The sequence below is a fragment of the Eubalaena glacialis genome, chromosome 14 (assembly GCF_028564815.1).
Source record: "Eubalaena glacialis isolate mEubGla1 chromosome 14, mEubGla1.1.hap2.+ XY, whole genome shotgun sequence".
Lineage (NCBI taxonomy): Eukaryota > Metazoa > Chordata > Mammalia > Artiodactyla > Balaenidae > Eubalaena > Eubalaena glacialis.
In genome coordinates this window covers 30,469,090-30,485,806 of record NC_083729.1, presented here as the reverse complement: position 1 = coordinate 30,485,806, position 16,717 = coordinate 30,469,090, and the positions used below count along the sequence as shown (strand labels likewise).

Below are 16,717 nucleotides of genomic sequence, written 5' to 3'. Positions count from 1 at the left end.
ATTATTGTGACTGGCACAGCCAGCTGGCTGCTCTGTCCCTGCCTCTACTGCTTCTCAGGCTTGTCTGAGAGGCAGAAGGGACTCTGGTAACTGGCTTTGGGAACATGGTTCTCTTAACCTTTCAGTCATTACCCTTGAGGGCAGTCACAGCCACTAGGTCCAGAGTCTAGAATTTTCTTGGCATTTGGTTAGACATCTCTGCCCCATGATTGGAAAATTGCAGTAATCCAGACCTTGGAACATGTAGCATATCTTTGTATTTTCATTTTCTTCTGGCTTCCTAGCTTCTTTTATGGTCTAGTTGAGCAGTTTTCCCGTTTCCTCCTCAAAAATGAAAGAAGAGAGACAGAAGAGCTTTCAGTCTCTCCTCCATACTCTACTCCCTGTGATTTGCCTACGCTTATCACAAACTGGCCATGCTGAATCCTGTCACCGAACCTTTGCTCATGTTCTTGCATTGGACACTCTCTGCCTGTCCCCTTTGGTCCCAATTCCTTTATGAGCCTTTCCCAGTCACTCTGGATCAGACAGAAGCACCTTGTCTATGTGGACCTTGGCTCTCTGCTTACCCCACCTGTCTAAAACAGCCAGGAATGAGAAACAAAGCAAAAAGTTCCTTGAGAAAAATAAGCAACCATGTACATAGTTGTTTGTTTGGCCTAGGTAGAAAAAGATGGCCCTTAAGAGGTATTGCATCCTTGGTCTGCCTAAGGGCTGGATGTCTGATGCCTTCATGTAGGAGTCTACCTGGTTCCAGTATCTTTTTCTAACAGTATCTGAAGGTGTTCTTTGAAGTTGGAATGATATAATGACTCTGTTCAAAAGGATACATTTAGAATGGCTATTCCTCCACTTCGAAATAAATCATAGAGTTAAATAAGAAATTAAGCACAATTATCTATTTATACAATCATTTGCAAATAAATTATCTACTTACACAGTCATTTCCTCTACTCAGCAGTTTGGGTGTTACCTCCCAGACCCCTGTCAGGATGAGTTAGTGAAATTCTGATCGGTGCTCCCTTCTCCCACCACCTGGTCTGCCAGTTCCTTCCTGTATCCCGCACTGCTTGTGCTCTGTGTCGAGGAGTGATCTTTTCTTGTGTCTGCAGAGAATGTGTGCTCTGTGTCGGGGAGTGATCTTTTCTTGTGTCTGCAGAGAATGTTTGCTCTATGTCGGCAGGTGCTCAAAGGTCAAACTTTAATACTACTGAGCCTTCTTTCATCTTCTTCAACTTCCTAGCTTCACTGCTACAGTTACTGTTTTCTCCTATCTGAGAGAAGATATGAACAAAGGCGTGCACCTTATTTTGTGATGCTTTGCAAAATACCTGCTACTGGTGGCTTTGCCAGAGAACGGTCTTTACCCAATAAAGCAAGCCCCTATTCTGTAAAGTCGACCAGCATTTACCTTAAGAACCAGACCAAAAAGGCTGCTGATGGACACAGAGGTTTCTGGAGTGAGGGCTTACGGCCTGAGGAGGTTCAGTCCCCCAATCGGCCCAGGCCCCTCGGTCAGCCTCAGCCCTTATTCCTGTACCTCCTGGATAAAGTTTGCTCCTTTTTTTTTAGCTGCACCTTGCGGCTTGTGGGATCTTAGTTCCCCGACGAGGGATCTAAACTGGGCCCCCTGCAGTGGAAGCTCAGAGTCCTAACCAGTAAACCACCAGGGAATTCCCAGTTGGCACCCTTTTTTTTTTTTTCGCACCCTTTTTTATGTTCTACCATCCAACATTTTGCCTAGTCATACCATAACTGATTAGACAAAATGTGGCATCATGGTTTTTTTTCTTTTTAATGAACTATAAACAAGCAATCTAACATTTTTACTAGACAGTCCCATCCAGCTTATATATTTAGACAGTTTTGTAAATGCAACCTCCTATTTCTCAGAGCCAGGCTGTAGCCTTGTGTGGGACCAGCAGTTGTACTTGCAAACCCAACATCTTCCTACACTGTAACTTGAATACAGCAGAGGCACATTTTCTCTCTACATCCCCGCATGTCTACAGCTTTCCGTCCATGTTACTGGCGGTAGGTTCCAATCTAACCATTAATTGTTCTAATCTAACTGCTGATTTCTGCATGGGCCTTTTCAGGCTGGTTCTTGGAAGCTGCTCTTTCAACCTGCTTGGGCTTACGGTCTCTTCTCTTTCAGTTTCTTTACTAGGCCCTCTCCTAAGTGTTGTCTCCTTGAGTCTGTGTGTGTGTGTGGATAGCCCAACATTGCATTGAAAGTAGCTTTCTCAAGAATGGCAAAATATTAATTTCCTCATCAACAACCTTCATGTTTTCATGGTCTTTAAAATATTGGTCAATACCTTCTACAAAGCTGTGGAATTGTCATTCGGTTCTTCCATTCCTTTTTTTTTTTCAATCTGCCTAAAGAATTACGTGGAAAAAAAATATTTCAGTGCTAGTCATCAGCTTCCAGTTAACTTAATATGCCTTCAAAGATAGAGGGGGAACCTGCATATACTGTTCTCCATAGTGGCTGTATCAATTCAAAGATAGAGGGGGAACCTGCATACTGTTCTCCATAGTGGCTGTATCAATTCAAAGATATTAAAAAAAAAAAAAAAAAAGATGGGCTATGTTTGTGAAGAAGTTGTCAGAGGCCTGGAGAAATAGATGTAAAGGAAGCCCCCAGGGGAAATTCTGCGTATGATATTCTGCAGCATTATTGGGAATGGACTCATTCTGAGAATCTCAAAATTAGAAAGGATCTTAAGGGTGTCTACTTCAATCCCCATCAAATCCTGGACTCATATTTGCAACGTTTCCACCAAGTGGGTGTCCAGCCCTGTCTTGAATACTTTGTTGGATGGGGAACTCTCTAACTCCCATTCTTTGGACCACACGATTAGTATATCAGGATATATTAAGGCAAATCTTGTGGTTGTTTTCATCCTCTAGTCCTGGATCCATCCCCTGGGACCAGGCAGAGTGAATCCACCTTCCACTTATCTTCAGATATTTGAAGGCAGCTATGCCCCAAGCCTTCTCTGCTCTCAGCCAAGAAGTCCTTACTTCCTCAGCTAGCATTTTAAAGACTGATAATAATAAATTTCCTGTTTTGGGCTTACCTATGTAAGAGTAAATGCCTTATAAGTAAATGTAAAAATAGCTGTTACTAAATATGATTTGGATGTGTGATAAAAGTCTGTCAAATTGGTACTTATAAGTTGAAATTTTTTTTCTGTAGCCAAGTAATATATTTTTAGTAGATATGAACCAAATAAAGATTGGAGACTTTGGACTTGTAACATACCTGAAAAATGATGAAGCACGGACAAGTAAACATGGAACTAGGCGATACATGAGCCCAGAACAGGTGAGGTCCCCTTCCTTTCTGTTGGTATATATTTTTATCTCTTCCATTTTTTTAACTATAAAAATAATAGGCACCTCTCATAAAATTAAAACAGTACAGAAGTAAATAGAATAAAAATGGAAAACTCTCCTTACCCTTCCTTTCTACTCTTCTCACTAGAGTTTGTGGTTTATCCTTTTAGATCACTTTCTTTGAGTTATAAAAAATATACAGATACAAATATATATTTACAGAGACTTTTTACATAAAAACATACATAAATACATTTTACAAGATACTATAATGTTATTTTGTAACTTAATTTTTTTTTACTCAACAGTGTATCATAATCTTTCCATAGCTGTACAAATAGATTTGACACATTATTTTTAACAAGTGTATTGTATGCCAAAGTATAGATATACCGTAACTCATTTAATTATTGCCTTATTGATGGGCATTTATTTAGGTTGTTTCCAACTTTTTACATTTGTAGACATGTTATGTGTCTTTCTCCTCATCTTTGAGTCTAAAAACAAATATTTCGATGATAATCAATGATAGATTCTTTGAAGTGAAATTGTTGACTAGAATGACAGGTGCAGTTCAAAGTTGATACATACTATTAACGCATATATGTGGAACCTGGAAAAATGGTACAGATGAACCGGTTTGCAGGGCAGAAATAGAGACACCGATGTAGAGAACAAACGTATGGACACCAAGGGGGGAAAGGGGCGGTGGGTGGGATGAATTGGGAGATTGGGATTGACGTGTATGCACTAATATGTATAAAATAGATAACTAATAAGAACCTGCTGTATAAAAAATAGATAAAATACAAAAATTCAAAGAAAAAAGTTGATACATGCTGTGAAATTGTCATTCAAAAAAAGTGACTCTAGTATGTTCTACTAATGTGTACGAGAATGCTGCCTCCTCCCTCACACTCTCAGTCAGACTATGGAATTATCAGACTGCAGTTTTGGTCACTGAGATGAATGAGGTGTAGCTTGATCTTTTTTTTTTTTTTTTTTGGCTGCGTTGGGTCTTCATTGCTGCGCGCGGGCTTTCTCTAGTTGCGGTGAACGGGGGCTACTCTTCGTTGCGGTGCACGGGCTTCTCATTGCGGTGGCTTCTCGTTGCGGAGCATGGGCTCTAGGCGCGCGGGATTCAGTAGTTGTGACACACGGGCTCAGTAGTTGTGGTGCACGGGCTTAGTTGCTCCGCGGCATGTGGGATCTTCCTGGACCAGGGATCAAACCTGTGTCCCCTGCATTGGCAGGCGGATTCTTAACCACTGTGCCACCAAGGAAGTCCCTCAATACTTTCTTTATGGCTTCTGGGTTAATCATTTTTATTTTGGAGGTCCTTCCTACCACAAGATTATAAAAATATTTCGTGTTTTTATTGATACTTTAGTTGAATTAATTTTTGTATATATATGAAGGAGTATAACTTGATTTTCCCCATGTGGGTATGAAACTGCCCCATCACCATGTATCAAATAGTTAATGATCTAAAATATTCTTTTAAGGAAAATTTGTAGAGACAAAAAGTAGAACAGAGGTTACCAGGGGCTGAGGGGAGAGAGGAATGGGAAGTTGTTGTTTAATGGGTACATTTTCTGTTTGGGATGATGAAAAAAGTTCTGGAGATAGATAGTGGTGATGATTACGCAACATTGTGAAGGCACTTAATGCCACTAAATTGTACAAATGGAAATGGTTAAAATGGTAAATTTTATATATATATTTAACACAATATAAATATGCTATTTTATCATATATGAAATTCCCACACACTTATGGATCTGTTTCTGGACTCTATTCTGTCCAGTTGATTTATTTAATGTTCTTCCTCTTTAATATCATCCTGTTTAATTATTATAGCATTATAAAATGTTTCATATTTTAGCATTATAAAATTATTATAGCATTATATGATGTCCTGATAGATATCAGGACATTATTCTTCAAATAAAAAATGTTCTACCTTAAGCTTATACAGTACTGTAGGTCAATTATATCTCAGTGAAACTGGAAGAAAAAAGTGTTCTTCGTGTTCACATGTACTATTCCAAATAAACTGCAGAATCAGTTTGTCATGTTCCACAACTGGTGTTGATGTTTTGATAGCAATTGCATTATATTTAAGGATTCAATTGAGGGGAATTGACATCTTTATATATGTGAGACTTCTTCTCCAAGAAGTCTCCAAGAAATTGGTATATTTCTCCCAATTATTCAAATCCTCTTCAGTCAGCTTTTGCCAGGCTATGCTATGGTAACAAATGACACTGATTTCCTAGTGGCATACACAACACCAAAGGTTTATTTCTTGCTCACGTGGTGTGATGGCTGCAGTCTTGGCCCAGTTTTGCCCCACGTGTCTCCTTCATTCTAGAACCCAGGCTGAAGGAAGAACCCTATCTGGGTATTGCTGTCCTCACTGCAGAAAGCAGCGTCAGAACCTTTTGACGGCTTTTAAGAGTCTGCTCCTCAGTGGCATACATCACTAAAAGTCATTGCCCAGAGCAAATTGGCCAGCTCAAGACAAACACATGGTGGGGAAGTGTCATGCTGTCTCTGGGAGGCCAGTGCACAATTGGGAGCAATAATATATTCTACCTCAAGGCCACTTTTATATTCTTCAATGAAAATATTCAATGAAAATTTGTCTTTTCTTTATGAAGATTGCTCATATTTTTAAAGCTTTTCCCTGGATATGTATCATGTTTTGCTATTAAAATGGGACTCCTTGTATCTTATTGGTTATTAGTGAGGCTGTTGATTTTTAAAATATATTTATTTTTAATTGTGGTAAAATACACATAACATAAAATTTACCATCTTTACCAGTTTTAAGTGTACAGTTCAGTGGCATTAAGTACATTCACACTGTTGTGCTACCATTACCACCATCCATCCACAACTTTTCATCTTGCCAAACTGAAACTCTGGACCCATTGAATAGCTCTCCATTCCCCTCTTCCCCCAGCCCCTGGCAACCACCATTCTACTTTCTCTATGAATTTGGCTACTCTAAGGACCTCTTATAAGTGGAATCACACAGTGTTGGTCCTTTTGTGACTAACTTATTTCACTCGGCATAATATCCTCAGGATTCATCTATGTTGTAGCATATGTCAGAATTTCCTTCCTTTTTAAGGCTGAATAATATTCCATTGTATGGATATATCACATTATGTTAATCTGTCACATCGATGGATATTAGGGTTGCTTCTACCTTTTAGCTACTTTGAGTATCGCTGTATTGCTGCTATGAATATGGTTGTACAGCTATCAATTCATGAATGTTTGGCTTATACACAGACTCATTACTCTAGTAGGTGAGTTTTTTTTGTTTTGTTTTGTTTGTTTTTTTGGTTGATTGCTTTCTGTCTATTTTCATCTTTTGGGGTTGTTTGTCCTATCTTTTTTTTTTTTTTTTTATAAATGCCCTTTAAAGATGATTTTTTACTGAAAGGTAATATATCTTTCAAAATACCCCTACTATTTTGTCATCTAAGAAAAAACACACTGAGCCATCTGATGGTTTGAGAGTCTAGAATGAAGAAGGAACACACCTCTTCCTTTGGGGACCATTCAGCATAAAAACATAACAAGTTTTTTGCAAAGTGTGAAGGTAGAAGACAGTAGGGGACTAACAGCTCCCTTTTAACTCCCACTCTCTTAAATATCTCCTGCATCCTATATTGTCACATTTTATTGAGGAATAATTTATACACCATAAAGTGCACAGATCTTAAATGCACATTTTTTTTTAGTTTTGACAAAGGCATAGACCTGTGAAACCTACAAGCCTATGAAAATGTAGAACATTTTCCTCACCCTAGAGTATTCCCTTAGACCCCTTTCCAGTCAGTCACTCCTCTCCACTGCCCAGAGGCAACCAATGCTCTGATTTCTATCACCATAGATTAGTTTTCCCTGTTCTTGAGCTTCATAAGAATGGAATCATATAGTAGGTACTCTTTTGTATTTGATTATTTCACTCAAAGTAATGTCTGTTGGAGAACCTCTAGTTGTTGCTCATATCAGCAGATTACTCTTTTTTGTGGCTGAATACTATTCTGTTGTATGAATATACCACAATTTGTTCATCCATTCTTCTGTTGATGGACATTTGGATTGCTTCCAGTTGTGGAATATTATGAATAAATCTGCTATGAACATTTGCATACAGCTGATTTACTGGGCACAATTTTAACTGCTTCACCTGCTCGTCTCATCTAACCCCGCAGTTAAACTATGAGGTTAAAACTACTGTTATCTCCATTTTATGGTTGAGATTATTCCCACATTGATGGTGATTCAACTATTTAGTGACAGAGATTTGAACCTGGGCAGTCAGACTCCACACATCTTGCTAATAAACATACATTGTTGTGTGATACATTTTGGTCAGGTAACTTTTTTGGCTTTAGAAGGCATGGATGTTTATATCAGATGAGTCACAAATGTAAATATACTTTGGTTTCTTCAGATTTCTTCTGTGAAAGACTATGGAAATGAAGTGGACATCTTTGCTTTGGGGCTAATTCTTGCAGAACTTCTTCACATATGTTCCACTTTGTCAGAAACAGTGAAGGTAAATAATCTCACAGAAAGAATTAAGCAACAAATATTATTGGCTGTCATGTCCAAAGTGCTGCTGCAGACAGTTATTGCCTTCACGTGAGGAAGGGCTGGAGCATATTAGTGCTGACTGCAAATGAAATATGAATTTTTATCCCTTTCATGTTTGGGCAACCAATACTTTTTGTTAAAGACCAAAAACTTTGGTCTTCTTTGGAAGGTGTGTACATCTCATAAAACTGTAGCTGTTTCTTCCTAATTGAGTCACTCTGTAAAATTGTTTTGATTGCCTGCTTTGCATAAGACCCTGTGCTACGTGCTCCAAGGGTTATGAAAATAAATAAGCCTTGTCCTCAAGGAGCTTATATTCTAGGAGGAAAGGTAACATAAGACAATGCTGTAAATGTTTTAGGAGAAGGCATGAAGTCTAATGGAAACAGCTAGGAGGGAGTTCTTGCCAGCTGTAGGGATTTAGGTTTCATGGAGACATTTAAATTGAGCTCTGAAGGACTGGTTGACTTCTAATAGTCCAAATTGGAAAGAAGGCCATGTGGAGACAGGAATGTGAAAAGTGTGTTTGGGAATAGCTGGCCGGTGTCATTTTTATTGGAGTATATAAGTCAAGGAAGTAATGGTTGATGGTACTGGAAAGATATATTGGGGCTAAATTAAGGCAAGAATATGGACTTTCTTGTGGAGGCAGCAGGGAGCCACTGAAGCCTGCAGGCAACTGGATATCCTAGTCTGAAGCTCAGTAAAAGTGACTCACCTGGATTCGACAGTCTTCTCTGTAAAACAGGGATAATGAAAATACCTATTGCATGGGGTTCCAAAAAGGATGAAGGGAGATAATTCATATGGTGCTCTTAACACTTCAGCATGCTGTAATGTTCAGGATGGTTATAACATGGGGTGGGTGGAGGAGAGGATTCCTGCTTGCTTCTTGGCTAAAGAGATTTTCCAAAGATCTAGAAATATCCCAGATTTAGGGTATCCCCAGCTTTAGTGCTTCCTAAGTTTGTTTTTTTCTCCAAAGTGAATAATTTCCTAATGAATATATATGTTTAATTTTTAGCTTTTTGAAGATCTAAGGGATGGCATCTTCTCAGATGTATTTGACAACAAAGAAGTAAGCACTTACAAATAATCGGAATTTATTTATTGCAATGTTTTATTTCCTAGTATTGACTCTTACTATCATTACAGAAAAATCTTCTACAGAAATTACTCTCAAATGATCCCAAGAAACGACCTAACACATTGGAAATACTGAACACTTTGAAGGAGTGGAATAATATTACAGAGAAAAAGAAACGAAATACATGTTAGATACTTAAAAAGTATCCTTCTTCTGATACTCCATTTTCCTATAACTGTCTAAAGTCTGCTTGGGAATATTAACGGTATTTATCTTCTATTTTCCTTTCTCCCTTAATTTTTTGCCACATTTGCAGAAAGGTTTGCATTTTTTTCTTACTTCAAAAACATTCTTACATTTGCCTTCCCCTCGCTCATCTCCTTATTATGAAGATGGGGGGAAAAAATCCCTCAAATTTTCTTTTTAATACCAATTAGTGAATCAATTAATGAATGACTATTTATTAAATGCCTACTGTTTCTAGGCCAAAAAGGTATAAGATCTATCTCTGTCCAAAAATAGCTAACAATCCAGCTGGAGAAATATGGTAACTATGAAAAGATAAGTATAATCACTTTGGAAAGCAATTTGGTATCATCTAGCAAAGTTAAATGTATATTGCCATTCCTGAAAAGCCATCAATTCCATTGCTACATACATGTGCACAAGAATGTTCATAGAAATGCCGCTTATTATAGTCAAAGGAACAGGAAACAACACTAATGTGCACCAGAAGAAGAATAGATACATAAATTGTATTCACACACTGGAATACTATATAGTGTTCTATAGTGAAAATGAAGGAATTACAGCTAAATGCACTAACATGCCACATCTCTCAGGAACATAATATTAAGCAAACAAAGCAGATTGCAGAAAATACTGTATAAAGTTCAAGAACATGCTAAGTGAAATGTGTGCTTAGGTATTCAAACAAATGTGGTAAAACAATAAAGGGAAGGAAAGGATTGAGAACTATTATTAGATTCTGATAGTGATTGTCTCTGAGGAGGGATGGGAGTGATGTGATTGGAGAAACGGACTTCCGAGGTAACAGTTAACTTTCTTTTCTTACACTGGCTGTTGAGTCCACTAGTGTTTACTGCATAATTATTCTATTTCTCTTAAATACATTTTGTTCCTATTATAACAGACACTTTAAAGAGATGATAACTATGCTGTAAGACAGTAGCTGAGCATAGAAAACAATCAGTCTGGAGGGGTGAGATCACTCTATGCTGAGGAACCATGGCACAGGGCTTAGAAGTGACACTGCAGTGAGACTTGCAAGTATGTGAAGGATTTAGATGAATAGAGAGGAGAACATTTGGGCAGTATGGGCAAGGGGCATGGCATGCGTTCTGGAAAAGATAGATTTGAGGAACATTGGGTATACTAGTTTGTTTCCCTGAATTGCTGTAGGGAATGCTGGAAAATAACATGAGCTGTATCTTGGAAGAAACTGAGGGTTACTTTAAGCTTTATAGCATCCAACTACCATTCTAGAATTGTCGTATAATTTTACAGTTTTTAAAATGAGCCAAATTTAGGCTTAGCAGAAAAATCATAGTAATAGATAATACTTTTGTGAAGGCTTATAGCAATTTCTAAAAAGTGTTACTAAAAGCATTTAATATGGTCTTCAACTCCCATGCAGTATTTGATTAAGGCAAGGTTCATCAATGGATACTAAACTTATTGGTTGGGTTGAAAAGGCGTTGGGAAACAGGAGCCTCAAAAGGATTTAAATATAGTCCCACAGATGATATTACAAAGGGGAAAATGGAAAGATCTTGTCACCACAATAATAAAGTAATTAAATTTAGCATCACCGAAAGTGGAAGAACCTAATATCATGACGCTCCTGATGTGATGTAAGAATTATACACTATCACCTATTTAGTTTTCTTGCCCAAAGTGTTTAACTGGAATTTAATCATGAGGAAATGATTAGACAAATCCTGAAAGAAGTCATTCGATAAGGTAATTAACTTGGATTTCTCAAAAAGTCAGTATCATGAAAAAAAAAAAGTAGGGGAATTCTTCTAAATACAAAGAGACTAGAGACATATAATGACCAAATGCAATGACCAAATGCAATGCTTGAATCTTGACTGTATACTGGATATAAAAAAAAAAAAGAAAAACCCAGAAAATAGCTATAAAAGACATTTTTCAGGTAGTTGAGAACATTTGAATATAAACTGCATATTAAATGACATTATAGAATAATTGATAATTTTCTTAGATGTGATAATGATATTATGGTCATGCCGGAAAATGTCTTATTCCTAGGCAATGCATGCAGAAATACTTAGGGGTGAAGTGGCATGACATATGCAACTTCCAAATGTTCAGCAAAAATCAATGTGTACATATATATATAGAAAGAGAGAGAGAGGAAATGTGGCAAAATGTTAACAATTGAAAAATTGATAAATCTAGGTGGACAATATAGAAGTGTTTCTTGTATTATTCTTGGAGATATTCTGTAGGTTTGAAATTTTTCTGGGTGGAGAGAAATCTTTTTTAAGAAACTAATATTATCTGGATTTGATGAATAAGGCTAAACTCAAAAGAAAAACCAATGAATGTGGCAAGTTAGTGTGAATGTGGCCTTATTTTTACCTTCTTTCATTTTTTAAATTTAAGTATAGTTGATTTGCAATATTATATTATATTATATTAGTTTCAAGTGTACATAGTGATTGAATACTTTTATATATCCTTCTCTCACTTTAATATTTCTACTACTATGAAGTAAATAAAGCATCCCTTGACACTTTTATTTATTTGAGTATATATTTTCTCAGCCTCAAAACTATAGTAAATAAAAAGTATCCTCAGGCTTCCCTGGTGGCACAGTGGTTAAGAATCCGCCTGCCAATGCAGGGGACACGGGTTCAAGCCCTGGTCTGGGAAGATCCCACATGCCGTGGAGCAAGTAAGCCCGTGCACCACAACTACTGAGCCTGTGCTCTAGAGCCTGTGAGCCACAGCTACTGAGCCCACGTGCCACAACTACTGAAGCCCACGCACCTAGAGCCCATGCTCCTCAACAAGAGAAGCCACCACAATGAGAAGCCCACGCACCACAATGAAGAGTAGCCCCCCCTCGCTGCAACTAGAGAAAGCCTGCACACAGCAACAAAGACCCAACACGGCCAAAATTAAATAAATTAAAAAAAAAAAAGTACCCTCTTATCAGAGGAGGAGAGGGGCAAAGGCCAGGGACCTTATTTGCTAATTATACATACGTGCAGAGATTTTGAAGAGCTATTGTGACCTAGCTGCTTCACTAGAAACAGAACTTCTAGGAAATTTTTATTACTAACCACACATATATTTTTTATTAAATGTGCGCATATTTAACATAAGTACATATATATGTAACATACTCAGAGCATGTATGTTATTTGTGTTAGGTATATTTAGTATAAATACACATATACATATATAAGTATGTGTTTGTGTGTATGGCCAGCTATATAATTTGTGGGACCCAGTGCAAAATGAAAATGTGAGGCCCTTGTTCAAAAATTAACATGGGGCCTTACGCAACCACACAGGTTGCGTGTCTATGAAGTCAGACTTGCGTGTACATACACATGTGTATACACACATATATACGTACATGCACACATATGTATGAAATGTTTAGGAGTCTAAAAGCAAGCTTTTCCCAGATTCCATCATCCAGTGTACCTGAGAGAGAAACTCATAGCATCTATTTCCCACTTGAGTGTTCAGCATAACTTGAGGTTCTTGGCATGCTAACTTTTTCATTATGAATATGGAATAATTTCAATATTATTCATATTTTAAATAAGTTTTTATGTTAAAACATACACAAAAGCAGAGACTAGAATAATGAAACTCTATGTACTCATTACCCAGCTTCAACAGCTATCAATATTCTGTCTTACCTGTTTCATTTACCCCTTCCTTTTAAAAAATGTCTTTTGCTGGAGGATTTTAAATGTCAGGCATTGTATCATTTCACTTGTAAATACTTAAAGATGTATTTCTAACAGATTAGATCTTTTAAATTTTAACCAAACCACGATATCATTGTCACTCAACAAAATTAATAAGATTTTCTTAACTATCATGTAATAATCAGCCTGTATTGAGTTTTCCTATCTCAAAAATGTCTTTCTGTAGATTGTTTAAATCAGGATCCAACATTTCATTTAGTTGGTATGTCTCTTTTACTGTATAACATTCACCTCGTTTTTAATTTCTTTCCTCTTGCCATTTATTTGAAGAAGGAATAGGTCATATATCCTACAGAATTTCCTTCACTTAGGATTTGGCTGATGGTATCCCCATGGTGTCTAGTTAGATCTAGAAACTTGATTTGATTCTGTTCTGAAATTTTTTTCTGAGAATACTCCCTAGGTGATACTGTATACCTTCTTTTGCTTCACTCCAGGAGGAGCATGATGTCCGGTTGTTCTGCTTTCGGTGATTTTACGTTTGGTCGGTGGTTTGTGGTGGTGTCATCTACTACTATCAATCTTCCTTGTCAATCTTTCACCTAATGGTGTTAGCAGCCATTGATGCATTGATGATTATTGCCTGGATCCATTATTTCATTAGGGGTTGCAAAATAGTGATTTTCGGATTCTATCAAACCTCTTGCATTTATCATCTGTGATTCTTCTATGAAGAACTTTCCCTAAAGTTGAATGGGACAGATGGGATAAATATTTATTAACTTTTAGAATGAAGTGGCATCCCAGCAACGTCCAAAGGTGACAAAGAGGTTTTATTTTTAGGCAGGAGTGTGATCCAACCTATACTTTGAAAGTGTTTAGACTGGGTTGGAGCAGGAAAAGACTATATTTGAAAGGTCAGAAGTCCGAGAGGCTAAGAGGGCCTGAACAATGGGAGGGGACAGAACCAAGAGGAGCTGGCAACTAATTGCATGTGAGGATTTAGGGAAATGTAAGCATCAGAGATTACCTCTAGCTTGGTTGGATGGTGAGTGCCAGGAGTATGATGCCATTAAAGAAGGTACAAATCTCAATCAAATTAACCTCGTCAAAGAGCCATGCATATTTCAGAGATATTTCGTCTCACGCTGTTATCTATCACACAGTTTTTAGTTAGAATTTAAGCCAATAGTGGGGCCGCTTTTCATGTGTCAACATGGTGAGGGGGAGCACATTTGGGAGGTAAAACACTAGATCTCATTTGGAGATGCCAAGTTTGAGGTACTGCCATATGCAGGGGAGGGTGTAGAGCAGACTCTAGGAAATGCAGGAGAGGAACCTGAGAGAAAGGATGAACTGGAATCATACACAGAAGAGATGTGTATGTTATCTGGAAGTAAGCCCTGATGCTTAACTTTGAATCCAAGGGATTGCCCAGGGAGAGATTACATAGAGGAGAGGGCTCAGAAACAAAAGCACAGCAGACCCCTCCATTTAGATATTTACTCTTTATATCTAAATGTCAATCCACTCCCTAATGTCTGTGATTCTACGTCTGTGACTGTGAGCTATCCCAGTCACGACATGTCTTCAGGATGGTCACAGATGCAGGGACTACAGTTGATAGATGTACAGAGGCCCCCCTATTGGCTTACACTCTGACTAAAAACCGTGTAATGGGTAAAACTCTGAGGCAAATCAAATATCTCTCAAATATGTGTGGCTCTTGAGGGGTCAGTTTGATTGAGACCTGTATTAGTTTCCTAGGGCTGCTGTAACCAATGACCACAAAATTGATGACTGAAAATGACACATTTTTATTCTCTTACAGTTCAGGAGGCCTGAAGTCTGAAATGGGTTTCACTGGGCTCAAGTCAAAGTGTTGGCAGGGTCGCGCTCCTCTGGGGGCTCCCATTCTGCATCCCACGTTCAGCATTACCTGAATAGGCCCCAGCCACACAGGTCTGCTCAGGGTCACCTCAATAGGCTTTTGTGCTCAATGGCTCTCGGCTTCGGTTTCTACCTGAAATTCCCTTCAATCTTTTTTTAAATAACAGCTTTATTGAGACATAATTCACATACCATAAAATTCACCCCATTTAAAGTATACAGTTCAGTGGTGTTTAGTATATTCAGAGTTGTGCAACCATCACCACAATCAATTTTAAAACATTTTTGTCACCCCAAAAAGAAACCCTGTACCCATTAGCAGCCATTCCTCATCTTCCTCCAACTCTAGGCAACCACTAATCTACTTTCTATCTCCATAGACTTGCCTATTCTGGACATTTTGTTTAAATGGAATCATACAGTATGTGGTCTTTTTCACTTAATATGTTTTCATCTGTGGTATAGCATGGATGGAAATTCCTTTCCCTTTTATTGCCAAATGATATTCAATTATATGGATATATCACATTTAGTTCACCTATTCATCAGCTGATGGACATTTGGGTTTCTACTTTCTGGCTAGTATGAATAATGTTGCAATGAATATTGGTGTATGAGTTTCATCTGGACACGTTTCCATTTCTCTTGGGTATAACTTAAGAGTGGAAATGCTGGGTCATATTGTAACTCCTTCCTCATAACTGCATATCAAAGTTATGTTCAAAGCCCAAATTCAGTGCTTCCTCCATAGTGTTCTACCACCTCCCACTCGGAATGAAACTTCTCCCTAATACTTCAGTTATATAGTTCTTCAGTATTGTACCTACCAGTTTGCTTTGGAGCTCAGTTATTCCGGCCTGGGTGTCTCCCTCCTTGTAAATTTCTGGAAAGCAGGGACAGGCTCTCTCATTTTGATTTGCCCCAAGGCAGCAAGTGTATTACCCTGCATTTAAGCAGGAACTCTATAAGTGCTTTTGAATTAGTAGGGAATAAAAGTGTTAAGAATTTCATATACCTGATCCTGTAAAATGTGTCTAATACTAAATAATAATAATGTTCACTGTAAGATTTCAACAATTAAATGTTGATAAATAACACTTAAAGTAAAGGTGGGCATGGTAAACCAATTTAGTATATTAAAGTCTATTTATTTTGAATTTTAAAAGCGCCAGTATTTTGGGTTTATAAGTAGGAAAATGAAACATTTTAGAAATTCTAGATAGGACTCTGAAAATAAACATAGTACAATATAAACAAAAGTAAATGACAACAAGTAAATTTCTGGCCTCTGGCCTGGAAATGCAGACCACAACTCTGGTGGACTTATGGGTTCCATCAAGGTTATTCCTACATTCACAGAATATTTGTTCACAGACATATTCAAAATACTCTAGGCCACTGGGCAGGTTGCCCTACAGTCAGTAAGAGGAGAAAAGGAAGCCAGTTCCTAACTCCATTCTGTCTGAAATTATCCACATGGCGTTGGGTCTGTCCAAATGAATGTTGGTTTGTTGGCTGAAATGACAGGAAAGGATGTGACTATAATTCCAAGAAGATATACTTTGTTTTATCTGTTAATACAATGTTACGATTTTTTAAATGAAAAAAGTAACTATCAAACAGTTTTATCCAAATATATAAGCTCCAATATTTTATATATGTATTTATATTCATAAAAATCATAATTCAGTTTCTAGATGAAGAACTGAGGCCCAGAAGTTAACTATGTTTTCAAGCTCTGCTGCATTTTATTTTTATTTATTTATTTGATTGCATGGGGTCTTAGTTGTGGCACACAGGCTCCTTAGTTGTGGCGTGTGAACTCTCAGTTGCGGCA

The 16,717-nt window shown here is 37.7% G+C and overlaps 1 protein-coding gene across 1 annotated transcript in view; it reads left to right on the top strand.

Annotated features, from left to right (window-relative positions):
* EIF2AK2 (eukaryotic translation initiation factor 2 alpha kinase 2) overlaps positions 1-9,368 on the top strand; it is a 35,540-nt gene extending 26,172 nt beyond the window's left edge. The window contains exons 13-16 of the mRNA XM_061168812.1: positions 3,206-3,334; positions 7,823-7,927; positions 8,990-9,043; positions 9,121-9,368. Coding sequence (XP_061024795.1) covers positions 3,206-3,334; positions 7,823-7,927; positions 8,990-9,043; positions 9,121-9,243 — 411 coding nt within the window. The 3' untranslated portion in view covers positions 9,244-9,368. The remainder of the gene's footprint in view (positions 1-3,205; positions 3,335-7,822; positions 7,928-8,989; positions 9,044-9,120) is intronic.
* The last annotated feature ends 7,349 nt before the right edge of the window (positions 9,369-16,717 follow it).